Source organism: Triticum dicoccoides, chromosome 6A (assembly GCF_002162155.2).
Source record: "Triticum dicoccoides isolate Atlit2015 ecotype Zavitan chromosome 6A, WEW_v2.0, whole genome shotgun sequence".
Classification (NCBI taxonomy): domain Eukaryota; kingdom Viridiplantae; phylum Streptophyta; class Magnoliopsida; order Poales; family Poaceae; genus Triticum; species Triticum dicoccoides.
In genome coordinates this window covers 409,153,073-409,179,475 of record NC_041390.1, presented here as the reverse complement: position 1 = coordinate 409,179,475, position 26,403 = coordinate 409,153,073, and the positions used below count along the sequence as shown (strand labels likewise).

Below are 26,403 nucleotides of genomic sequence, written 5' to 3'. Positions count from 1 at the left end.
CAAAATTCGAAGGAAGACACGTGGCGGCGGTTGGGCACGCGCTAATTGGCATGCTCTAAGCCCATCCATGTAATCGTTGGAAGGCTCTCGAAGGAACGCTACTCAACTTGCTATCGAAGAAAACTAGTTGCTCTAGAAGAAAAGAAATAAACATATGTGCTAATGGGCGGCGCCAGTGGCTGGCCCATGTAGAGAAGCTTCACGGCCCAAGCCCAAGAAAGCCCCGTGCCGGTCCGGCTCTCCAACCCGTCGCTCTCGCTCACGCCGCCGGTCGCGGCAGCCGTCAGGCAGGCAACCCAACTCGCCGGTCTCTGGATTCTCTCGAGGGCACCTGGCTGGCGGCTCCAACTACCGGAGCTCCCTCGCCGTCCGTTAGGCTCTCCAGCCGTTACTACCCACCACCACCATCTCTCTCCCTGCTTTGGTTCCCTCCTCTTACCATCTCCACAATCGTCCCGACCAAGCGGACAGCCCTGTGATGGACTTCTCCGTCGAGGATGGCAAAAGGCTATGGTCGCTTGTTCGGAAGCAGGTGGTCCTGGTCGACAAGAAACGAAGGTGGTTGGAGTCGATGACTCCCAAATCGGATGGCTGCAACATACGACTGAAGCGACCAAAGTTCTTGGCTGATGCGTAGGTTTGCGGCACTTCCTTATTTCTTCTGATAGTACTGTGATTCGGTTTTCCTTTTGTTTCTGGATGTTGCTCATAGCGACAACGGTTGTTGCAGTTTATCACACTGCCATGCTGGTCGTGGCAATCTAAATGGAAATTCTATTTGCTGCCGCTATGGTTTAGGGAAAGTGATTCATCTCTACAATCTTTTATGTTCGATGCTTAAACGTATGTTGCATATAATGTCGTTTCCGTCTCCGGGTGGTTTAGCTTTCTCCCTGCTTAATATATTTACATGTATGCTGTCCTGCATGTTATTGAAAAATACTCCCTCGGTCCCATAATCATATTGGTTGTAATAAGATCTTGGATTTTTTCTATATTGGTTGTAATAACGTCTTAGATTATGGGGCGGAGGGAGTAATAACCAATGTCGGTTTTCAGATGATATAGACCCTAGTCTTTTGAAAGAAAAAAAAAATCCCCAGATGGCAAGATGCCTGCATTTCTTTGGCCAACAGTTGCAACCGGTTGTATGTAGTAACAAGAAAGTCTAATTGCTATCCTTCTGTGGTTATATACAGGTTCTTGGCTGAATCAGATATACGTAGTGACGAAGTAAGTTCTTGCTGTTGTAAGAATAACTACAGGTTATACCTTATATAGCTTGTATCTATTTCCGTTCGGGCTAACATGTACTCATGTTAATAAAAAAAGGGGCAGCCCGGTGCATGTAGCTCCCGCTTGCGCAGGGTCGGGGAAGGGTCCGACCACTTTGGGTCTATAGTACGCAGCCTTTCCCTACATTTCTGTAAGAGGCTGTTTCCAGGATTTGAACCCGTGACCTCATGGTCACAAGGCAGCAGCTTTACCACTGCGCCAAGGCTCCCCTTCAACATGTACTCATGTTAATGTAAAAGAAAAATATGTAATGGATATACAATTTGTACAGCTACAAGTTACTAGACAACATTTCTATGTAAGTGATCAAACGAGACACTTGGCTTCGTATAAATGTTACTACTTACCTCTGTTCCTAAATATAAGACGTATTTAGGAACAGAGGTAGCATTAAACAACTCAGATGTATATTCAGTAATTTGATTTTTATAATGTGGAATGATTAGAACTATTGTAAATAATGCCCTATGGGGTGTTGTCTAGCTGGGATCTTCTGTATATGGCATATCATGTGAACTTTACCATACTATTCTTGATTTATGGGCATGGTTACATTCTAGTCACATTGACAAAATTTCCTAGCGTTGTAATTTTATTTACTTACTATGATATTACAACAAATACAAAACATGTTTGACATGTGGTTTCTGACAAGCCACCTCAATAGCAACTTCGGCTGCATTAGTTCCATTGTTCAGTTCATGCTTCCCTAAATATGCTATTTTTTAGAGATATATACGTATGACTTAAGGACTTTTCTTTCAGGTGTCTTGCGAAAAAGTGACAGCCAATGTTGCAAAAAGTTATGGTCTGCAGCGCGGTGGCCACAACCATCACTTGGTTCAGGATGGTCTCAGGCTTCTTAACTTACCAAGAGGGGAAGATGGCTCATTGAGTCCAGAAAGTCTGAACATTATGCATAGCACAATCAATAAGTTAAGCAATGGAGCACTTCAATCAGTGGCTAAAATCATCAGCCGCACCAACTGTAGTTTTAATAAGACTAGACCACTGTTAAGAGAAATTGTAACATACCATCTTCCGTGTTACTTAGCCAAGCTGGATCATGAAGATGTCATCATGTTTGAGTTGTCTGAAATTTTGAGAAATCCTGGCAGCTACCAATCTGATTCGTTGAGCCTTGTCACACCTGTGTCACCACTGCTTCTGTCATCTATCAACCAAGCTTTGGATAGACTTGATGGGATTCCTGACCAAGCTCTTGTTGCAGTGAACAGGAAGCTCATAGGAAAAACATGTATGCCGAAATTCTGGCATGTGCCTCGGTCTTCCAGTAGAGGGCATCTTATTGAAATAGTGAGGAAAAGATGCAAAATGATTATAGCGCGTATTGAGGAAGGTTACATGCCAAAGAGATTAGCAAAGGCCATGTCAGTGGTGAACCTATACTGGAAGCAGAAGTTGAGATCCATGGATATTTCTCAGTTAGAGTACTTCCCCTTTTCAAAAGAAACAGTGTCTTTGCAAAATGATATCCTGAATGCTCTTTGGTTGCTTCCAAAACTCCAGCATGATGACCTAAAATTGCTGCGTCCCATATTGGACCCAGATCCTAAATTTCGAAAGATGCAATTTAGAGTATCTTTGAGGAAGTACTTGTTAGAATGCTTGTTTGAATCTGATGAAGGTGATTTGCCAGATGAGGCCCATCAAGCCATAGCCTTTATAAATCGGATTTCTCAATGTAAAAGTGCCTGTCTGACAGAACGAAGGAAGAATGCTGAAGTAGATTCTGTATTGAATGTAAGCAGTCAACTCAGAGCTTTGGCATATTATGATACCGATGACTGTTCAGACGCGGACAAGTTGATGAGCTTAGGGAGTGTCAACTGCACTGGGGATAATGATTTCATACTCCCTGAGACCAACTATTTCCACTATAAATTTGAGCAGCATATGGATGAGCCTTGTTCTTCGAATAGTACACCCAAAGTTGTTGATATGGACGAGTGTTGTTCGGCTGAATCTACCAGAGCTGCACATCATGTTCAAGAAGCTGAACATCTAGGTTCCAAATTAGAGGAGGTTTTCAGGAAACCATGTGAAGGAACTGAAAACTCTGGAGCCACTCCACATTACAGAGACAACCTTGCTTTGTAGGAGGCTGTTGATACCAATCATTTGAAGACGCCAGTGCACTCTAAGGATCTCTCCGAGATCTGTGATGAAACTTCAACAGCAGCCCACATGCTCATTGGACAAATTTTGGATAAATGGCTACTTGTAGAGAACGGCGAAGTGGAAGAGCTCACCAGACATTATCTTGGAGGGGGCTTGGTTTCTGAAGGTCCACAAGGTACGTTGCGGGGTATCATTGTAGCTTCTCTGTTGTCCTACTCTTCTCAGGTATATGTTGCATGTGTGAAGTCGAGAGTAAGCTGATTGGCTTCTTGTTCCTTTGCTAGACACTAGAGAATTGCTGAATGTAACAGATAATAAGAACCTGAAGGGTGACATTCTAGTGCATGCCGTGGAACGCATCTTGCCCAATTTGCCGAGAAGGTTGTCTACTTTCCTGCCCTCCCGTCCTTGCATGTACAGTATGATTCTCTTTGAGTTGCACATAATAATATATTTAATTCCTTGCATTCCGCAGTTGCATTGACCAAGTTAAGAGGCTAATGACCTAGCAGGTGCATTGTGACAACGCTCTGCAGGTGCATTACAGATAGGGACTTGGTGACTTGTTTCTGCATTTTTTTTCTACCGGGAATCCTGCCTACGCTAATCTGCGAGTTTGTGATTAGTTCGTCTCCAAATACTTGTATCTCGTGATATACTGGCCATCGATTTTTTTTCTTTCTGAAATGTACTGATTTAAATAGAAACTATTAATACATTGTGAAAGCGTATCTCATGAGATCTATCAGTATCAGTTTGGTGTTATCAGTATTCTTTATACATTGATAGTGAACCTAAAAATGTTTGACGGGCCTAAATTTAGAAAACACGTATTTGCCATGGGTTGCATGTCAGCCCCAGTACATATTGTTAAGATATACATTTTGGTATGGAGGGAGTAGTAAATAAGTGCAGGCCACCGGACAGGCAGCGTTGTTGTTCTTTTCAGTGCTCTCCGCTGTGTCCGTGAGTAGATTTGTGTGCATAAAGAAGTGCATTAACCTATAACATGTGTTAATCACGTAAGATCATCATAACTACCTTCCTTTTGGCAGGAGAGGGGCTATTTTAGTTGCAACCTGAGGGACAACAAGCAGGAGGAATTGGTTAACTGGAGTGCTAGATTCAGGGCAAGTTTGCCGAAGCACTTTCATTAGTTCCATCGATAATACCAGGACTGGAGAACTAAAAGCCCTTGTAGATGCAAGTTGTGTGCTATTAAACCAAAAAATTTAAGTGCACAATATTATAGTTGATGATTTTTCAAGATTTACGTGGGTGTTCTTTCTTAATGACAAGTCGCAGGTCCAGAAGATCTTCAGAAACTTCGCTAGGAAGGCTCAAAATTAGTTTGATGTGAAGATCAAGAAGGTTCGGAGTGACAACGGAACGGAGTTCAAGAACGCAAATGTGGACACCTTTCTTGACGAAGAAGGGATTTCACACGAGTTCTCGGCTACGTACACACCTCAACAAAATGGAGTTGTTGAGAGAAAGAACTGGACGCTCATCGAAATGGCAAGAACGATGCTTGATGAATACAAGACGCCAAAGCACTTTTGGGCAGAAGCGGTTGAGACAGCTTGTCACGCAACAAATCACTTATATCTTCACAAGCTACTCGGAAGACGGCATACGAGCTTCTCACCGGTAACAAACCCCAAGTTGGATACTTTCGAGTATTCAGCTCAAAGTGCTACATTCTTGATAAGCATCGTCGTTCAAAGTTTGCTCCTAAATCTCATGAAGGTTTTCTACTTGGTTATGGCTCAAACTCTCACACTTACCGTGTCTACAACAATTTCACCCGAAAGGTTGAAGAGACGGTAGATGTGAAGTTTGATGAATCTAATGGCTCGCAAGTAGAGCAATTGCCAATTGATGTAGGAGACAAAGACTCTTCAGAAGCAATTCAAGACTTGTCCATTGGCAAAATTCGTCCAACGGAGGTAAAGGAGAGTACTTCATCCGTCCAAGTGAAAGCTTCTACTTCACGACAAGGTGAACCAAGAATCGACACGGAAGCATCCACAAGTGGGACACACCAAGATGAAGAAAACGAGGAAGTACGTCAAGATGAACATCAACAACCTCCTTCTCCACCACGACAAGAGAACGACGACGTCAACAATGAAGAAGGCCAAGAAGAAGAACAAGATGAAGAAGATGTTCAACGAAGACCCAAGCAAAAGCTCTAACGAGTTCGAGCAAGAATTGCCAAAGATCATCCCGTCGAGCAAATCCTCAATGATATACAAACCGGGAGAATCACTCGCTCAAAGACTCGTTTAGCTAACTTTTGTGAAAACTATTCATTCATCTCTAGCATTGAACCTATGAAGGTTGAAGAAGCATTGGAAGATCCAGATTGGATAAATGCTATGCATGAAGAGCTACATAATTTTGAGAGAAACCAAGTTTGGACATTGGTCGAGAAGCCCGACAACAACCACAACATCATTGGTACCAAATGGGTGTTTCGCAACAAGCAAGATGAAGATGGACAAGTGGTTCGCAACAAAGCACGTCTCGTCGCCCAAGGGTACACACAAGTCGAAGGTATGGACTATGGTGAGACGTATGCTCCTGTTGCTAGACTTGAGTCCATTCGCATCTTACTTGCCTATGCTAATCACCATAATATCACCTTGTACCAAATGGACATTAAAAGTGCTTTTCTAAATGGTGAAATAGAGGAGGAAGTTTATGTCAAACAACCTCCCGGCTTTATCAATCCTAAGAAACCAAATCATGTTTACAAACTTCACAAAGCTCTTTATGGTCTTAAACAAGCTCCTAGAGCATGGTATAAATGCTTGACCAAGTTCCTTACTACAAGCGGTTTTGAAATTGGTAAAATTGATTCTACTCTTTTTACTAAAAGGGTTAATGGAGAACTATTTGTATGCCAAATTTATGTTGATGATATCATATTTGGTTCAACTAACCCTCTCTTTAGTGAAAAGTTTGGAAAGCTAATGTCAGAGAAGTTTGAGATGTCTATGATGAGTGAACTCAAATTCTTTCTCGGGTTGCAAATCAAGCAAACTAAGGAAGGTACATTTGTCTCTCAAACAAAGTACACCAAGGACTTATTCAAGAAGTTCAATATGCAAGAATGCAAAGGTATGTCTACACCCATGCCTACTAGTGGACATAATGATTTAACCAAAGATGGTGAACCGGTTGATCAAAAGGTTTATCGCTCTATGATTGGTTCATTGTTATACCTATGTGCTTCACGTCCCGATATTATGCTAAGTGTGTGCATGTGTGCACGATATCAAGCTGCTCCTAAAGATTGTCATCTTAAGGCTGTGAAAAGGATAGTGAGATATTTAATCCATACACCAAATTTTGGCATTTGGTATCCTAAGAGGTCTTCTTTTGATCTTGTTGGCTATTCTGACTCGGATTATGCCGGAGACAAGGTTGACAGAAAGTCCACTTCGGGTACTTGTCAATTTCTTGGTAGATCTCTTGTGTCTTGGTCTTCCAAGAAACAAAACTCGGTATCCTTATCCACCACCGAAGCGAAATACATTGCCGCTGGTTCATGTTGTGCTCAATTACTTTGGATGACCCAAACTCTTAAAGATTATGGGATTTATGTGAAACATGTTCCACTGCTTTGTGACAATGAAAGTGCTATCAAAATTGGTCATAATCCTGTACAACATTCTCGAACTAAGCATATTGAAGTTCGTCATCATTTCATTCGAGATCATGTTGCTAAGGGTGACATCAATCTCAAGCATGTTTGCACCGACAAGCAATTAGCGGATATATTCACTAAACCACTTGATGAGAAAGTGTTTTGCAGGTTGAGAGGAGAATTGAACATCATTGATGCTTCGAACTTGGAGTAGAAACTCCATTGGATACATGCAAGACATGAGATGACTAATCCATGATATATCTCTTATGATAACTATCTTATGTCTTGGATATATTTGCACCTTGCATGTTGCCTAACCCATGTAGGTGCTTGGTTGAATCTAATTCCATGAGATTGCGACTCACTCACATTTTGAGCAATCTCTACAAGACCAAGACTCTACACAATAGTGGTTGAAGACAAGGAAGCACAAAACCACTCAAACATATCCTTTGACAAATTCTATGTTAAGCTTCATGATTGTCATTTTTGGATACACAGGTGCTCCTCCTTGCAAGAACTAACCCATGTAGGTAGATAAACTCAAACTCCAAGTGGTGCTCCCAACTCTTGATGAGCTACATCAACCTTGAGCACCCACACAAGTTCAACTACATGAGCAAGAACCACACCACCACCCAAGGTATGTTATTCCATCTTAGAGAAGCTTTACTCCAGACATGAGTCAAAGCAACTTAACAAGGTGAGAATACATCAAGATGCTTAAACGAAAAATGGTAACCCCATTTTGAGCTTAAAACGATGAGTATGACCTACGATCAAGTGTCCTCACTTGACTCCTAAGTCAATATACTCTAACATAGGTGACTATGTCACCACCCAATTCTAGATGAAGTTCTCTTGTGTTCTTCTCTGAGTTATTGCATTTGTCCCTTGCATATTTGTTTCCCTCTTTTTCAAACAAAAAAAACTTCATCTAGAAACTTTCACTTTTTTCTTTTTGGTTTTTGTTCTGCATATTTCTGCATCAAATTCCTTGCAAATCTTTCAGCTAATTCATTGCAAATCTTTGTGAGATCTTACTTGACTAGTGAGCTAAGGTGACAAGTGTTTATTTCTGTGATGAACTCGGTTTCACCGAATTGCCATTTTCGGTCCAACCGAATCCCTTCGGTACTACCGAAACATGCCACTCGGTGCCACCGATTTCGCAACAGGAAAAACAGTTTGCCACATATTCTATATTTCTTCTGATCCAGCTCCACTCAATGAATCTTGTCCTCTACAAGCATCACAGTTTTATTCTCTGCTTTGTACTGAATCTCAAGGACCAAACCTATTCGACGGATTCCAGGAAAAACCTTCTTGGAAATTGATGTCAAAGGGGGAGAGAGAGAGATCACATCAAAGCTTGTCATCAGGGAGAGAGAGAGAGATCACATCAAAAGCTTATCACCTACAAAGGAGAAAGTACAAAGGGGGAGAGAATACTCAAGGATTCCATATATTAAGGGGGAGAAAGAAATCTCCAAGGGGGAGAGAATACTCAAGGATCCCAGATGCTTGATGTTCAAGAGGAGAGATGCCACATGTCTTTTTAGGGGAAAGACATGTTCATATGAACTCATTTGAATTAAGTTCTATTAATATCTTTCAGCTCTGATTTTCTGTTTCCTATCTTCTCCCAATATCCCATGTACGATTCAGGGGGAGCAAGACACCTAAGGAAAAGAAATCAGTCAAATTCATTGCATATCTTTATTCTTGGGGACATGTTGAATCCAATGTGGTATCTTGTACTCACTCTCTACATGTCATCCCAGTCTTGGTATTCTTGTGGTTTCTTTTGTTTGCTCTGGCTAGTGGATGTACCTGTGTTATCTAACTTTGTTTGTGCAGGTTCATTCCATCCTAAGCCAACTCAAGACCACAAGGTAAGTATATGCATCAAAATCATGAGTATGAGGAGTTCTTGCTTATGTACATACTGTTTGCAAGAAGGACTCACGAGCATGAAGGTATTTTCCTTGATAATCTTTTGCTCTGATGCATATGGCCAAGATACATGTAACACATTGCCTACTCTGTCATGGTTATGCTTTCACATGCCTCTATATTTCATATTTACATGAGTGCATACATGTAGGGGGAGCCTATGCTTGTTACATGTCCTTCCAAATCTTTACTTGCTGTTCTTTATATCTTTATCTAAAGCTTTGATGTATGTTGCCATCAATTACCAAAAAGGGGGAGATTGAAAGCACAAGTGCTCCCTAGGTGGTTTTGATAATTGATGACAACATATCTCTTGTTGGACTAACATTTCGATCTAGCATGTTTCAGATAAGTTCAACAATGGAGTGACATGGATGTGAAAGTGGAACCCTTAAAATGCTAAGGAAAAAGGATTGGCTCAAGCTCAAAAGCTCAAGACTCTTCATTTTATATTTTAGTGATCCAAGATCACATTGAGTCTTTATGAAAAGCCAATACTATCAAGGAGGGATGAGGTGTTGCTTAATGAGCCTCTTGCTTCATGTGCTTAGTGATATGCTCCAAAAACCCTCAACTACTTTCCCATATCCACATATGACCTAAACCCTAAGCCAAACTCGGTCCTACCGATTCTTCCTATCCGGCGCCATCGAGTTTCACTTGTCATTAGCTACTGCCAAACCCTAGCAATTCGGTTCTACCGATAGGGATCTCGGTCTCACCGAGATGGGATTGCAAACTCTCTGTTTCCCTTTCGTAACTTTTTGGTCTCACCGAAAGAGCGAATCGGTCCCACCGAGATTGCAATGTAAATTCAGTGTTTCCCCTTTGTAACTTTTCAGTCTCACCGAAAGAGCAAATTGGTCCCACCGAGTTTGCCTGACCAACTCTCTGGTTAGCTAATTATCAAATTCGGTCTCACCGAGTTTGTGTAATCGGTCTCACCGAGATTACGTTATGCCCAAACCCTAAACATATTGGTCCTACCGAGTTGCATGTCAGTCCCACCGAAAATCTCTAACGGTCACTAGGTTTACATTTTCGGTCCGACCGAGTTTGTTGATTGGGTCCCACCGAGATTGGAAAACTGTGTGTAACAGTTGGATTTTGTGTGGAGGCTATATATACCCCTCCACCTCCTCTTCATTCGAAGAGAGAGCCATCAGAACGCATACACCATTCCAACTCATATGTTCTAAGAGAGAACCACCTACTCATGTGTTGAGACCAAGATATTTCATTCCTACCATATGAATCTTGATTTCTAGCCTTCCCAAGTTGCTTTCCACTCAAATCTTCTTTCCACCAAATCCAAATCCTATGAGAGAGAGTTGAGTGTTGGGGAGACTATCATTTGAAGCACAAGAGCAAGAAGTTCATTACCTACACACCATTTGTTACTTCTTAGAGAGTGGTGTCTCCTAGATTGGCTAGGTGTCACTTGGGAGCCTCCGACAAGATTGTGGAGTTGAACCAAGGAGTTTGTAAGGGCAAGGAGATCGCCTACTTCATGAAGATCTACCGCTAGTGAGGCAAGTCCTGTGTGGGCGATGGCCATGGTGGGATAGACAAGGTTGCTTCTTCGTGGACCCTTTGTGGGTGGTTGCTTCTTCGTGGACCCTTCGTGGGTGGAGCCCTGTGTGGACTCGCGCAACCATTACCCTTTGTGGGTGGAGCCCTGTGTGGACTCTCACAACCGTTACCCTTTGTGGGTTGAAGTCTCCATCAACGTGGATGTAGGATAGCACCACCTATCCGAACCACGGGAAAAACATCCCTGTCTCAAATTACGTTTGATCTCTCCAAACCCTTCCCTTTACATTCTTGCAAGTTGCATGCTTTACATTCCGCTGCTCATATACTCTTTGCATGCTTGCTTGATATGTATTGTGTGTGTTGAAATTGTGCCTAAACTCCACTTAAACCGAAAAAGCTTAAAAATTGCAACTTTAGCATTAAGTGTCTAATCACCCCCCCCTCTAGACACATCTACTTCTTGATCCTACATGAGGGCCTGGCCTGGCGGGATCGGAACCGGGCCGAGGCAGAGCTGGAGGCGGCGTCAACCCAGGCCTGGGTCAGTGCCGTGGTGGCGTGGGTGAAAGCCGGCGAGGAGTCGGCGTGGCCGGAGATGCCAGCGGGGACGATGGTGGCGACGATGGTCTTCGTGCCGGCGTCGGCAAGGGAGCACGGCCAAGGCGGTCGTGCGAACGCGATGGACCTCGACCGGGAGGTCGTGGTTGTCGAGGACGACACCCCGCCGTGGACCAACGTGGTCGAGCAGGAGGGGACTGATGGAGGCAGCGGCGATGCCGTCTTGGTGGAGGCGGCGCGGGCGGCGCCAGAGGGGGCGTCCTGGACGCCAACGAGCTAGGCGCCACCGATGGTGGGGCATCAAGCCACTCCGCCCACCGAGCCGGCATCGGTGCCGGGGAGGGCGCTGGAGAAGGCACCGGCTTCAGGGGAGGCGGCCAGTGGAGGGCACGCCCTGGCGATCAGGGCCGGAGGACGCCGGGTTGCCGAGCCGTGGCCGTCACGGAGCGGCACCAGCGAGGTTCCCTTCGGACCTTTGACCCAGGAGGAGGCGGCGATGGCCGCCGTGACACGTCGCCTGCGAGGGCGGATGGACCGGATCCAGACCTTCGCCCAGGCCGAGGTCGAGGCGACGTAGGAGCTGGAGCGCGCTCTCTTTGTAAGTTTTCGTTTGCGCTCTGCCTTTTCTTTTTCATCGTTTTCTTCTTTGTGGGGGCGCGTCAGCGCACCCACTGGGTGTAGCCCCCGATATTCAGGCCAACTGCGTGGCAGTTGGGTCGAATCTTATCTTGCTGTCTTGCGCTGATTGTTTCCTCTTGTAGCAACTTGACTCCTATCGAGTCAACGTCTTCAACCGGCTCCTTGAGACGCATCGGCATCTCAAGGAGAGGCTCGCCGCCAAGGAGGAGGAGCTCCGCGTCGCGACAAGTATTTCTCCTTCATGCTCTTTTCTAATGGGGGCGCGCTAGTGCACCCACTGGGTGTAGCCCCCGAGATTCGGGCCAACTGCGTAGCAGTTGGGTCGAATCTTAAAACAGTACTTTGTCGCTGAGTTTTTTCTTCTGCAGCCGAGGTGCTGTCTTGGAGGACCCGTCTGATTTGGGCTGGTTTTCGCTATGACCGTCTCGTCGCAGACGTCGGCCGGCTCGGGGCCGAGGTGGAGATGGCGAAGGCGGAGGCGACGGGAGCCCGGCAGGCGCTTGATGAAGCCAACCGGCTACGGGAGCAACCGGCGGGCGACAAGAGCCTTCTCGAGGCCGAGGTGGAGCGCCTCAAGGCGGAGGCCGCCAAGGTCGTGGAGGCACAGCATGCCCTTGCCGAGGCGGACCAGCAGCGCGGCAAGCTGGCCGACGATAAGGGGCAGCTCCAGGCCGAGGTGGAGCACCTGAAGGTGGTGGTGGCCACGACGGAGGAGACCCGACAGAGGGAGACCCGACTCCGCGAGCAGGACGTTAAGGTGGCCGAGGACAAGGACGCCGAGCAGAAGGCGGCCCTTGCCAAGGTCGCCGACCTGGAGAAGGCGCTGGAGGAGCTTGACCGCACCATTGCCCGGGAGCGGCGCGGTACGTTACTCTAAGTGCAACACCTGGAAGAGTCCTTTTCCAGTAAGTGCTTTCCTTTGGTCCCACCATGTCGAGTCTTGAAGGGCCCCACCATGTCGAGTCCCCAGACCGCGAAGGGCCAGGCGATCGGGATGGTCCGGAGTGTCGACGCCGACTGGTGGTTGCGCTTGCTGAAGCGTTGGCATCCCTCGCACTTGAGGACGAGCGACTCTGCGTCCTCGAGGGACGTGGGCCAGTAGAAACCGTGGAGGAAAGCCTTGGCCACCAGGGACTGCGAGGCGGCGTGGTCCCCGCACTCGCCCTAGTGTATGTCAAAGAGGATCTCAATGCCCTTGTCATGCTCGACGCAGTGCTGGAACACGCCGGTGGAGCTGCGCTTGACGAGCTCGTTGTTCATGATGCTGAAGGCGGACGCTCGGTGCTGTACTTGCCGAGCTTCGGTCTCGTCCATGGGGAGGACCCTGTTTTCTAGGAACTCTGAAATGGGCAGGGCCCAGGATGGTGCCGCGACCCTGGTGAGGGTGGCCATCACGACGGGTTCTGGGGTGTCAGCCCCGAGCCGGGTTCAGCGGCCCCAGGGCCGGGTTGGGGTGTGGTCGGGTTGGCTGGAGCAGTCCCGGGCTGGGTTGAGGCGCAGCCGGGTCGGTCGGAGCAGTCCCCGGGCCGGGTTGAGGCATGGCCGGGTCGGTTGGAGTAGTCCCCGGGCCGGGTTGAGGCGCGGCCGGGTCATCTGGGAGATGGATGTACTCGGAGTCCGGAGACGGCTTGACGGATGGCTTGTGTAGGTTCTCGAGGGAGACGCCAGACAGAATGGACTGCTAGGACGAGGCGATTTTGGCTAGCGTGTCAGCCGCTTCATTCTCTGCGCGCGGGATGTGGAGGAACTCGCAGCCCGCGAAAATCTGGACAGCTTCTGGATGAGGAAACGGTAGCTCGCCATGTTGGAGTCGTGCGCATCCCACTCTCCTGAGCACTGTTGCACCACTAGGTCCGAGTCGCCTAAGCACAGGATGCGCCGGATGCCGAGTTCCTTGGCCAGCCGGAGGCCGTGCACAAGGGCTTCGTACTCGGGACGTTGTTGGAGGCGGCGAAGTGGATCTGGAGCGCGTACTTGAGCCGGTCGCCCTTGGGGGAGGACAGCACGATGCCGGCCCCCCAGGCCGAGTCTCATCTTCGAGTCGTCGAAGTGCATGTGCCAGTGCGTCGAGTCCGGCGGCGGCGGCAGGTACTGGGTCTCGGTCCAGTCAACGAGGAAGTCGGCCAAAGCCTGGGACTTGATCGTGGTGTGGGGCTCGTAGAAGATGGTGTGGCCGGCTAGCTCGAGCGCCCACTTGGCGACCCGGCCAGAGGCATCCTGGCACCCGATGATCTCACCAAGAGGGGCCATGCTGACCACGGTGATGACGTGCTCTTGGAAGTACTGCTTCAGCTTCTTGGCGGTGAAGTACACGCCGTAACACATTTTCTAGTAGTGCAGGTAGTTCTGCTTCGAGGTGGAGAGCACCTCGCTCAGGTAGTAGACGGGACGCTGGACGGCTTGGACCTTGTCCTTCTCTGGTTGCTCGACCACCATCACCGTGCTGACCGACCGCGAGGTCGCGGCGACATAGAGCAACATCGGCTCCTTCTCGGCCGGTGTGGCCAGGACCGGTGCGGTGGAGAGCATGCGTTTGAGATCCCGGAAGGCTTCGTCCGCCTGGTCGTTCCACTCGAACGGCATCATCTTCTTCATCAGCTGATACAGGGGCAAGGCCCTCTCGCCCAGCCGGCTGAGAAACCAGCTGACCGAGGCCAAGTAGCCGGTGAACTTCTGGACCTCGCGCAGCTGAGCCGGCTTGCGCATGTGCTCGATGGCCTTGATCTTCTTCGGGTTCGCCTCAATGCCGCGCTCCGAGACGAGGAAGCCGAGTAGCTTTCCGGTCGGGATGCCAAAAACGTATTTTTTGAGTTGAGCTTGACCTTGTATTCGCGCAGGTTGGCGAAGGTTTCCTTCAAATCGTCGAGGAGCGTGAGCTGCTGCTTGGTCTTCACCATGATGTCGTCCATGTAGGCGTGGATGTTGCGGCCGAGTTGCGGCAACAGGCATTTCTGCATGCAGCGCTGGAAGGTGGCGCCGCCGTTCTTCAAGTCGAACGACATGGTGATGTAGCAATACGCCCCGAAAGGCGTGATGAAGGACGTCTTCAGGGCGTCGGCCGGGTCCAGCTTGATCTGATGATAGCCGGAGTAAGCATCCAGGAAGGATAGGAGCTTGCACCCGATGGTGGAGTCGATGACTTGGTCGATCCGCGGGAGGGCGAACGGGTCTTTGGGGCAGGCCTTGTTCAGGCTGGTGTAATCGATACACATGCGCCAGGTCTTGTTCTTCTTCAGGACGAGGACTGGGTTGGCCAGCCACTCGGGGTGAAATACTTCCATGATGAAGCCGGCCACCAAGAGCTTGGCGACCTCTTCACCAATGGTCCTTCTCTTCTCTTCGGAAAAGCATCGTAGGGGTTGACGAATAGGCTTGGCGTCCTTGCGGACGTGGAGTTTGTGCTCGGCGTACTTCCTTAGGATACCCGGCATGTCCTTGGGGGTCCATGCAAAAATATCCCGATTCTCACGGAGGAAGTCGACGAGCTCACCTTCCTATTTGCTGTCGAGGCAGGTGCCCACGACAATGTACTTGCTGCAGCTGGAGTCTTCTGGGTTCAGCTTCACCTTCTTGGTCTCCTTGGAGGGCTTGAACGCGGCCTCAGCAGCCGTCTCCTCGGTCGGGATCTGACTGGCTGATGCCTCCTGGACCAAGGTGACGATCCGGTCGAGTTGGCGCCGCTCCTCAGCTATCACCAGTGACTCGGCTAGCTTGACGCCGTCTCGGGCGCAGTCCAGGGACTTTCGGTAGTCGCCGGTGATGGTGATGAGGCCCTTTGGACCCGGCAGCTTCATCTTCAGGTAGGCGTAGTGGGGGATCGCCATGAACTTGGTGAGTGCGGGCCTACCCAGTAGCGCGTGGTACGCGCTGGACAGGTCCACCACCTTGAACCAGACCGGCTCGCGTCGGAAGTGGCTGCTGTCGCTAAACAGGACGTCGAGCCAGATCCGGCCGATCAGGGAGCAGGAGAGGCCGGAAACGACATGGAAGATCGTCTGGGTCGGCTCCAGGTCCTTGGCCTGGAGGCCGAGTTTGGTCATGGTGTCGCGGTAGAGAATGTTGATGCTGCTGCCGCCGTTGACGAGAACCCGGGAGAACTTGCACGTGCACCGGGGCGCGACGATGGTGGGGTCGAGGACGAGAGGGTAACCACCTGGGTTTGGCATAACGACCCGGGTGGTCTTCCCGGGTCCAGGTGACCAGGCGCTCTGACCAATGCATGTACTCCGTCTTGGCCAGGATGACGGTGTTCACCTCCTGCCAAAGGAGGCGCTCGCTGCGCTTGTCATCGCCGAGGCTAGTGAAGACGACGTAGGTCGCGTTCTGGGCCGGGTAGGGGTCTTCGCGCATCGCGCCGTCGGCTGGAGGTGGTGGCGGAGGCGGCTGCCCTGCTCCTGGAGCCGAAGCCGGAGGCGGTGGGATGTCGCCCCTGGTGATGCGCTTGGTGATGGCACACTGTCGGAGCGTGTGCGTAGACGGCCTCGCGCCGCTGTGGTGCTTGCAGGGAGCGTCGAGCATCTCCTCGAAAGTCATGGCGGGTTGCCATGTCATTTTGCCGGTGTTTCGGTGTTTGGCGGCTGGGTCGGCCGCGGGCGCCTGCTCGGCGGCCGTGATGAGCCCGTTGTCATAGCGCTGAGCCGGTTGATCGGCTTTGCGCTTGTTGTTCTGCTGGTTGTGCTGCTGCCAGCTTCCCTCGTCGGCAGGCTTCAGAGGTGGCACCGGCTTTGCCTTGCCGGCTTCGTCCAGCGCCACCTGGATCTTCATGGCGGAGTCGGCGTTGGCGTACTTGTCCATCGTTACCATGAGCGCAGCCATGGTGGCCGGCTCGGAGCGCAAGAGCTTGTGCTTGAGGAGGGTGCCGTCTTGGCACGTTGACGAAGTACTGGATGGCTTGGACTTCATGGACGCCCTCGCAGCTGTTCCGGAGCTTGGTCCAGCGCGCGAGGTACTCGCGGCCAGTTTCCGCCGGCCCCTGCACGCACATGGCGAGCTGACTGGGGCGGCCGGGTCGCTTGTAGGAGCCGGTGAAGTTGTGCACGAAAGCCTGCTCGAAGTCGACCCACGTGTTGATGTTGCTGGCCGACAGACTGTTCAACGAGGTGCGGGCCGATCCCAGGAGCATGAGAGGCGCGTAGCGCACGGCGATGCAGTGGTTGCCTCCAGCGGTCGTGTAGTCGGTGAGCCAGTCCTCCGGCTTCACAATGCCATTGTACTTGGGGGTGTCGCGAGGGAGCGTGAACCCTTTGGTGAAGGGCTCGCCCCGGATGCGTGGCCCGAAGTACACTGGTCTGATGGGGCCGGTCTCCTCTAGCTCCTGGGAGAGGGCGAGTCGGTCGAGGTAGTGACGAGCGTCGGCGTTGTCGATGGCACGCGGGCCCAGTCAGTCGGTGACCGCGCCACGGGGGGCCGGGTCGCCTGCAGCCGGACGTCGGCCGTGTTGGAGCAAGGGGTCGAGGCGGCGCCGGTCCTCGGAGGCCGGCTCGTCCGCCAAGCCGCCAACGACAATTGGGGCGGGGATGCGCTGGGTCCGGGTGCAGCTGGAGTGTGCCTCACCGGGTGGTAAAGACGTCGTGTGTTGGTTGTCGCCGGATCCAGCGACTCGGACGGAGCCGGAGCTGGCCGGCGAGGCGAGCTGGTTGAGACGGTCCTGCTGCGCGTTAGCCGCAACGAGGAGGTCGTTCACCCTCTTGAGGCGGTCCTGCAGCTCTTCGCCCGCGAGCTGGTCCAGGCCAACCGCGACCACCTAGGCAGCGCGCATGTTCTTCACGGGAGTCTCATAGACGGGAGGGAGGGCGCCGAAAGCACGCCCGATCGCGCCACCCCGGGCTCGCACGTCGGCGACCCGGCTTGGCTCAGGGGTGGTAGGTGTGAAGCCGTAGGCGGCGTCACGCTCCAGTTGGGCGGAGTAGAGGCGACACTGCGTGGCGGCGAGTGTCTCGGTGAGGTCCAGCAGGCTCTGGTGATCGTCGTTGAGGCGAGTCCAGACCTCGGCGATGTTGGAGGCGTCGATGTCGGTGCCGATGAGAACGTGGAGGCTCTGAATCATGGCGCGCAGCGAGTTGGGCGAGCCGGCCCTATCCGCCGCGGCCTTAGCTTCGGCGGCCTTCCTTGTTGCGCTCGACAATGAGGAGGCATCGATGTCGGTAACGAAAACCTCCACGCAAAGGTCCATCGCACCAGTGGGAGCGTCGTCGTTGATGGGGAGCGGGGAGTCGGAAAAGCTAAGTACCTCGCGGGGGTACTCGTCGTCCGTAGGCGCGTCAGAGATGCGCAACGTGGCGAAGGAGGCGGCGAGCGCGTCGATGACGTCGTCCGCCAGCGTGACGGGCTCGTCGAAGTCGAAGAAGATCCCCGTCTGAAGCATGCTCCCGGCCAGGACCTCGAGCTGCCCCACGGTGGGCGCCAATTGTCGTGGTGGGCGCACGGCAAATGCCAAGGGATGGCTAAAGATAGGAGGAGGCTCGAGGGCACATGTGGGCTCCAGAGGTGAGGTTGGCATGAGCGAGCCCGGGACGCAAGACATACCCAGGTTCGGGGCTCTCCGGAGAGATTACACCCCTAGTCCTGCCGAGTGTGGTTTATATGTAACAGTACAGAGCTGCTCCTAGAGCTGTATGGAGGAAGAAGGAGGTCTGGCCAAGGCTTAGGCTGCTCCCTCTCCTCAGGTGTTTCTTGCTAGGTGTGTGTGTGTGTGTGTGTGTGTGTGTGTGTGTGTGATCGCCTGTGTGAATGAGGTGGTTGCCCGCATGTATGGGGCTCCTGGGGGGTTTTATGTCAACCCCCAGGGATACAAGGGTAATGTTATAAGGACATAGGGCCGGGTTGTCAGTTTCCGGGAACCCGGCGCTGGGACCCGCCGGGTACCAGGGCTCGCCGGGTTCTCCGGGCGCGGGCCCCATGCGCCTAGGGGGCACTGTGCACCACCTTGTCGATCGTAAGGGCGTGGCCGAGTTGAGTCGGCTACAGTGTCGTTCCGTCAGCTCGCCGCTTGTTGGCGTCATGGGTCACGTCGGGTGCACTGTTGCTACGCTAGCCTTGGTCAACGGGTAGGTGAGAGGCACTTTTGCTTCGTTCGGCTGACCAGAGGCATGGGCGGGGTACTGTGGCTTCGGTCATCAGTTGGTGGAGACTCGTCCCATCATACGGCTGGGTTGGGACGGCCGCTGACCCTCGAACGGGTTTGGAGAACACGCCAAGGGCGGCGCTGGCTTGCTCGGGAAGTCTTGAACCTGGTTGTTGGGGCCGAGTTGAGGAGTCTGGCCGGGTTGCAGAGCTCGGCCGGGTCACAGGGCTTGGCCGGGTTGAGCGACCCGGCCAAGCGCGAGCCGGGTTAAGGGGCGATGCTGGCCCCGTTGTTTTTGAAAACGATCCGGATTCTGTTGCCTGCCTGGGGTCCATCCTCCCGCCGCCCCTATTGCAAGCATCCGCAACTACAACAGAAGTATTAAGGTAAACCTAACCATAGCATGAAACATATGGATCCAAATCAGCCCCTTATGAAGCAACGCATAAACTAGGGTTTAAGATTCTTTCACTCTAGCAACCCATCATCTACTTATTACTTCCCAATGCCTTCCTCTAGGCCCAAACAATGGTGAAGTGTCATGTAGTCGACGTTCACATGACACCACTAGAGGAAAGACAACATACATCTCATCAAAATATCGAACGAATACCAAATTCACATGACTACTTATAGAAAGACTTCTCCCATGTCCTCAGGAACAAACGTAACTACTCACAAAGCATATTCATGTTCATAATAAGAGGGGTATTAATATGCATAATGGATCTGAACATATGATCTTCCACCAAGTAAACCAACTAGCATCAACTACAAGGAGTAATCAACACTACTAGCAACCCACAGGTACCAATCTGAGGTTTTGATACAAAGATTGGATGCAAGAGATGAACTAGGGTTTGAGATGTGATGGTGCTGATGAAGATGTTGATGGAGATTGACCCCCTCCCAATGAGAGGATCGTTGGTGATGACGATGGTGATGATTTCCCCCTCCCAGAGGGAAGTTTCCCCGGCAGAACAGCACCGCCGGAGCCCTAGATTGGTTCCGCCAAGGTTCCATCTTGTGGCAACGGAGTTTCGTCGCGTGAGCTTGCTTCTGATTTTTTCCTCGACGAAAGACTCCATATAGCCAAAGATGGGCATCAAAGGGCCATCAGGGGGCCCACGAGGCAGGGGGCGTGCCCAGGGGGGTAGGGCGCGCCCCCCACCCTCGTGGACGGTGGGTGGCCCCCCTCTGGTACTTTTTTCGCCCAATATTTTTCATATATTCTGAAATGTGCTCCCGTGAAGTTTCAGGACTTTTGGAGTTGTGCAGAATAGGTCTCTAATATTTGCTCCTTTTCCAGCCCAGAATCCCAGCTGCCAGCATTCCCCCTCTTCATGTAAACCTTGTAAAATAAGAGAGAATAGTCTTAAGTATTGTGACATAATGTGTAATAATAGCCCATAATGCAATAAATATCGATATAAAAGCATGATGCAAAATGGACGCATCAACTCCCCCAAGCTTAGACCTCGCTTGTCCTCAAGCGAAAGCCGAAATCGAAAAATATGTCCACATGTTTAGAGATAGAGGTGTCGATAAAATAAAATACGGACATGAGGGCATCATGATCATTCTTAGAACAACAACATATATATATATATATATTGTCATATGATCTCTTATGCTAAAGTAACAATTCATTCACATACTCAAGTATGAATCAGAAACTTCATTGAAAACTAACAAACTATAATCTCAGTCATTGAAGCAATTGCAATTTATCATAACATAGGAAAGAGTCAATATAAGAGCATCTCAGCAAGTCCACATACTCAACCATCATTTAGTCTTTCACAATTGCTAACACTCATGCGATATTTATGGTTATGAAGTTTTAATCGGACACAGAGAAAGATAGGGGCTTATAGTTTTTGCCTCCCAACTTTTTACCTCAAGGGTAATGTCAACAATAATTGTTCATGAAAACTCACATCCAATTAGCTATATATACCTGGATCTTTCCAACACATTGTGCTTGCCAAAGGATAAAATGTAAAAAGGAAAGGTGAAGATCACCGTGACTCTTTGCATGAAGTAATAGACAAGAATAAAATATAGGCCCTTCGCAGAGGGAAGCAGAGGTTGTCATGTGCTTTTATGGTTGGATGCACAAAATATTAATGCGAAAGAACGTCACTTTATATTGCCACTTGTGATATGGACCTTTATTATGCAGTCCGTCGCCTTTATTTCTTCCACATCAAAAGATCGTATAAAGCTTATTTTCTCCACACTAATAAATCATACATATTTAGATAGCATTTTTTATTGCTTGCAACGATGACAACTTACTTGAAGGATCTTACTCAATCCATAGGTAGATATAGTGGACTCTCATGGCAAAACTAGGTTTAAGGATATTTGGAAGCACGAGTAGTATCTTTACTTGGTGCAAAGAATTTTGCTAGCATGAGAGGGAAAGGCAAGCTCAACATGTTGGATGATCCATGACAATATAATTTATCTCAGATGCAAGAAAACATAACCCATTACGTTGTCTTCCTAGTCCAACATCAACTCTTTAGCATGTCATATTTTAATGAGTGCTCACAATCATAAAAGATGTCCAAGATAGTATATTTATATGTGAAAACCTCTCTTTCTTTATTTTTTTGACCTTGAAAACAGCAGGAGAGGCTCCTACTGTGTTGAATTAAATCAAAACATAGTTACATAGTATGTACATGCTCTTGAGGGAGAGCCCTCAAGGAGGGAAGGGCTAGTGTCAACTAAGGGGAGCTAACCCAAAAGAGAGGGAGACTGAAAAGATCAGTGGAGGGGATTTAGTTACAAAGATAGGGCAAATAAAGTTATGTAGTCCCAATGAGCTTTGTCCACTCTAAATTTGAGCCAAAGGAGATCTTCCTTGGTTCTCTCTCTCCAGGCTGCCAAAGATGGTGGTATATGCCTGAAAATAAAATTGTTTCTTTCCTTCCAGATATTCCAAGACACAATCCCCACCAATTCAAAGAAGAGTTCCCCGTTAACAGATCGTTTGGTAGCTTGGATGGCTTCTATTCTGGAGTGGTTCATGTTCCAATCGATCCCCACCTTCAACCAGTAAGAAGAGCTGAAGGGACACGTGAAAATTAAGTGCTCAATAGTTTCTTCCACCCCAGAGCTACAAAGGACGCAATTGAACCCATTATTGGTGTTGAAGTGTCGCCTTCTGAGCATATTCCTAGTATTCAATCTGTCTGCCAGCAAAAACCGCATAAAAACTTAAGTTTCATGTGTAGTTTTGACTTCCATATCCAAGAAAATGGAGGCGGCGCCACAATGTCTTTATGACAGTGCTCATAGAATTTTTTGGGAAGATACGCTTGCCCCCAGACATAGGTCCAAGAATCCACTGCATCCGAGTGATTTAGACTTTCCGGCTTAAATGTAAGCACTGATTAAAGTTCCTCGGACGCTTCTGGTGAGAGGGGAATGTGGAACATGTCCGACCAATCAATAGCTGCATAGAATTCTCCCACCGAGCAGTCCTCATTAATGACAAAAGAGAAGAGGCATGCAAAACGATCAGCCAAAGGAACCTCATGCCATTTGTCATGACACATGGCAATATTCTTACCATTACCAACCAACGGAGAAGATATGCCTCTGAAAATTGGCATTAGCTTGCAAATTTGTTTCCACCAAAAAGAACCACAAATCGGAGACGCGTGAGGGACAGAGTTTGGGTAGTAAGAGTCCCATATGAGTCTTACCCATGGTAGATCATCCCTGTTGAAGAATTTATCAAGGAATTTGAGCATGAGACCCTGATTCTAAACTTTGATATTGATAACACCAAGCCCCCCATGTGCCTTGGTACAACAAACTCTTTGCCATGCAACCAAAGAGTTGCAAGATTCACCTTGCTCATTCTTCTTAGTCCAAACAAATTTGCGTCTCACTTTATCGAAGTATTGCAAAAAAACTGCATTGAGCTGCAGCGTGCACATAGCAAAGTTGATCATAGAAGTAGCAATAGAGTTGACCAAAGTTATCCTGGAAGCATGACAAAGGAGAGAGCATGTGTTGGACAGTCTTCTCTCCACTCGATCCACATGAGGTGGTAAATCAGTCATAGTAGGCTTGGTGGTGCCGAGTGGGAGGCCAAGGTAAGTAAAAGGCATTTTACCTATCTTGCACCAAAATAGATTTTTGGAAATTAATTTTCAGACCCGAAGAGAGAACAAAATCTTGAAGAATTTGCTTGAGGAGAATTAATTGTTCCTTACAGGCTGGGAGAATAATGATTGTGTCGTCCGCGTATTGAATGATGGGGAATTTACCTTGTCGCGGGATTGGCAGGCTTAGATTGCCCTTAGTAAACTCATTATTAATCACATATTGCAATAACTCCACCACTAAGATAAACAATAAAGGCGACATCGGGTCACCTTACCTGGAACAGAGTTCAGCAGCACCGAGGAATGTCCAGAGGCCAATAACAATCTGACCCAATGAATCCATCTGTTATCAAACCCCAATTTTTCCATCATAGAAAAAATCAGATCATGCTCCACCAGATCAAAGGCTTTTTCAAAATCTAGTTTTAGGAGAACAATTTCTCTGCCAGAATGCTCACATTGATGAATCTATTCGAAAGCCCAAGCTAAATAGTCCTGAATGGATTTACCTTTAATAAATCTGTACTGATTCTCATGAATGATTTTGAGAATAACTTTTTGAAGGCGATCGGCTAGCTGCTTTGTTAGCAACTTCAGACAACAATTGAGCAAAGAAATGGGACGAAAATCATTCACTGTGGTAGGGTTTAGCTTTTTAGGTATGAGGGTGATTAAGGACGAGTTGAGACAATCCAAAGAAACTTTGCCTTCCCAAAAGCTTTGACAAAGATCATAAAAATCAAATTTGATTATCTCCCAGCAAGATTTCAAAAAACACCCATTAAAACCGTCTGGTCCCGGTGCTTTGTCAATAGGAAGATGCTTGACTGCCTTATCGATTTTGTGACGCCCCCGATTCAATCGTACACTAATCATGCATGCAAACGTGTACGATCAAGATCAGGGACTCACGGAAAGATATCACAACACAACTCTAAAAACATAAATAAGTCATACAAGCATCATAATACAAGCCAAGGGCCTCGAGGGCTCGAATACAAGTGCTTGATCATAGACGAGTCAGCGGAAGCAACAATATCTGAGTACAGACATAAGTTAAACAAGTTTGCCTTAAGAAGGCTAGCACAAACTGGGATACAGATCGAAAGAGGCGCAGGCCTCCTGCCTGGGATCCTCCTAAACTACTCCAGGTCGTCATCAGCGGGCAGCACGTAGTAGTAGGCACCTCCGGTGCAGTAGGGGTCGTCGTCGACGGCGGCGTCTGGCTCCTGGACTCCAGCATCTGGTTGCGACAACCAGAAAGAAGGGAAAGGGGGAAAAAGGGGGGAGAAAGCAACCGTGAGTACTCATCCAAAGTACTCGCAAGCAAGGAACTACACTACATATGCATGGGTATATGTGTAAAGGGCCATATCAGTGGACTGAACTGCAGAATGCCAAAATAAGGGGGGATAGCTAGTCTTATCGAAGACTACGCTTCTGGTCACCTTCGTCTTGCAACAGGCCGAAGAGGGTAGGTCGAAGTCCTCCAAGTAGCATCGCATAGCATATCCTACCCGGCGATCCTCCCCTCGTATCCCTGAGGGAGAGCGACCACCGGTTGTATCTGGCACTTGGAAGGGTGTGTTTTATTAAGTATCCGGTTCTAGTTGTCATAAGGTCAAGGTACAACTCCAAGTCGTCCTGTTACCGAAGATCACGGCTATTCGAATAGATTAACTTCCCTGCAGGGGTGCACCAACTTACCCAACACGCTTGATCCCATTTGGCCGGACACACTTTCCTGGGTCATGCCCGGCCGTGGAAGATCAACACGTCGCAGCCCCACCTAGGCACAACAGAGAGGCCAGCACGCCGGTCTAAACCTAAGCGCACAGGGGTCTGGGCCCATCGCCCATAGCACACCTGCACGTTGCGAGGGCGGCCGAAAGCAGACCTAGCCTAGTGGCGTTCCAGTCCAATTCGGTGCGCGCCGCTCCGTCGCTGACGTCTGAAGTGCTTCGGCTGATACCACGACGTCGGGATACCCATAACTACTCCCGCGTAGATGGTTAGTGCGTATAAGCTCGTAGCCAACTCAGATCAAATACCAAGATCTCGTTAAGCGTGTTAAGTATCCGCGAATGCCGAACAAGGCCAGGCCCACCTGTCTCCTAGGTGGTCTCAACCTGCCCTGTCGCTCCGCCACAAAGTAACAGTCGGGGGCCGTCGGGAACTCAGGCCCACCACTACCTGGATGGAGCCACCTGCCCCTTCAGCCCCCATCTCCAAACAGTATCACCAGTAATGTAACAGTGTAAAGTATATAGTATATGCCCGTGATCACCTCCCGAAGTGATCACAGCCCAGTAGTATAGCATGGCAGACGGACAAGAGTGTAGGGCCACTGATGGAACACTAGCATCCTATACTAAGCATTTAGGATTGCGGGTAAGGTATCAATGACTGTAGCAGCAATGAGAGGCTATGCATCAGAATAGGATTAACGGAAAGCAGTAACATGCTACACTACTCTAATGCAAGCAGTATAGAGAAGAGTAGGCGATATCTGGTGATCAAAGGGGGGGGCTTGCCTGGTTGCTCTGGCAAGAGAGAGGGGTCGTCAACTCCGTAGTCGAACTGGGCAGCAGCAGCGTCGGTCTCGTAGTCTACCGGAGAGAAGAGGGGGAAGAAACAATAAATATAATGCAAACATAAGCATGGCGGTGCATGACAAGACAAGTAATGGTGCTAGGGGTGCCCTAGCGTGGTATGAGGTGGTACCGGTTAAGGGGGGAAACATCCGGGAAGTATTCCCGGTGTTTCGCGTTTTCGGGCAGAGGAGCCGGAGGGGGAAAGTTGCGAGTTCGATAGGTTAGGGGTGTGTGGCGGACGAACGGACTGCGTATCCGGAATCGTCTCGTCGTTTTGAGCAACTTTCATGTAGAAAGTATTTTCATCCGAGTTACGGATTAAAAGATATGATTTTCTAAAGATTTAAATCATTTTCTGATTTTATTTAATTATTTAAATTAACATTATCCAGAATAGTGTTTGCTGACGTCAGCATGACGTCAGCAGTCAACAGGGGTGTTGACTGGTCAATCTGACGTGTGGGACCCACTGGTCATAGACTGTTTAGGCTAATCACTGTTTAACTAATCTAACTACTGTTTAATTAAACTAATTAGTTAATTAGGTTAATCTAATTATGATTAATTAACTTAATTAATTCCTTAATTAATTAATTAATTTAATTATTATTATTTATTTAGTTATTTTTATTATTTATCTATATATTTTTTTAATTCCTAATTCCCTTTTTTTAAATAAAACGTTTTGGGCCGTGGGGCCACCCGGTCAGTGACCCAGGGGGCATAACGGGCGCGCGGGTGTGCGGGCGCTGGCGCCCAGCCCGAACGGGCGCACACCCAGGGGCGGCCAGATCCGGCGTGGCACCGGGCGGGGACGCAGCACCAGGGGGG

General features: G+C 49.1%; 1 protein-coding gene across 1 annotated transcript; it reads left to right on the top strand.

Moving 5' to 3' along the window:
- The first annotated feature begins 292 nt into the window (after positions 1–292).
- On the top strand, positions 293–4,578 carry LOC119319230. The gene is made up of 6 exons (XM_037593716.1): positions 293–633; positions 1,200–1,233; positions 2,062–3,613; positions 3,723–3,819; positions 3,914–3,974; positions 4,494–4,578. Exons 1-3 carry the CDS (start codon positions 479–481, stop codon positions 3,415–3,417), a joined length of 1,545 nt encoding a protein of 514 aa, XP_037449613.1. The 5' UTR covers positions 293–478; the 3' UTR covers positions 3,418–3,613; positions 3,723–3,819; positions 3,914–3,974; positions 4,494–4,578.
- The last annotated feature ends 21,825 nt before the right edge of the window (positions 4,579–26,403 follow it).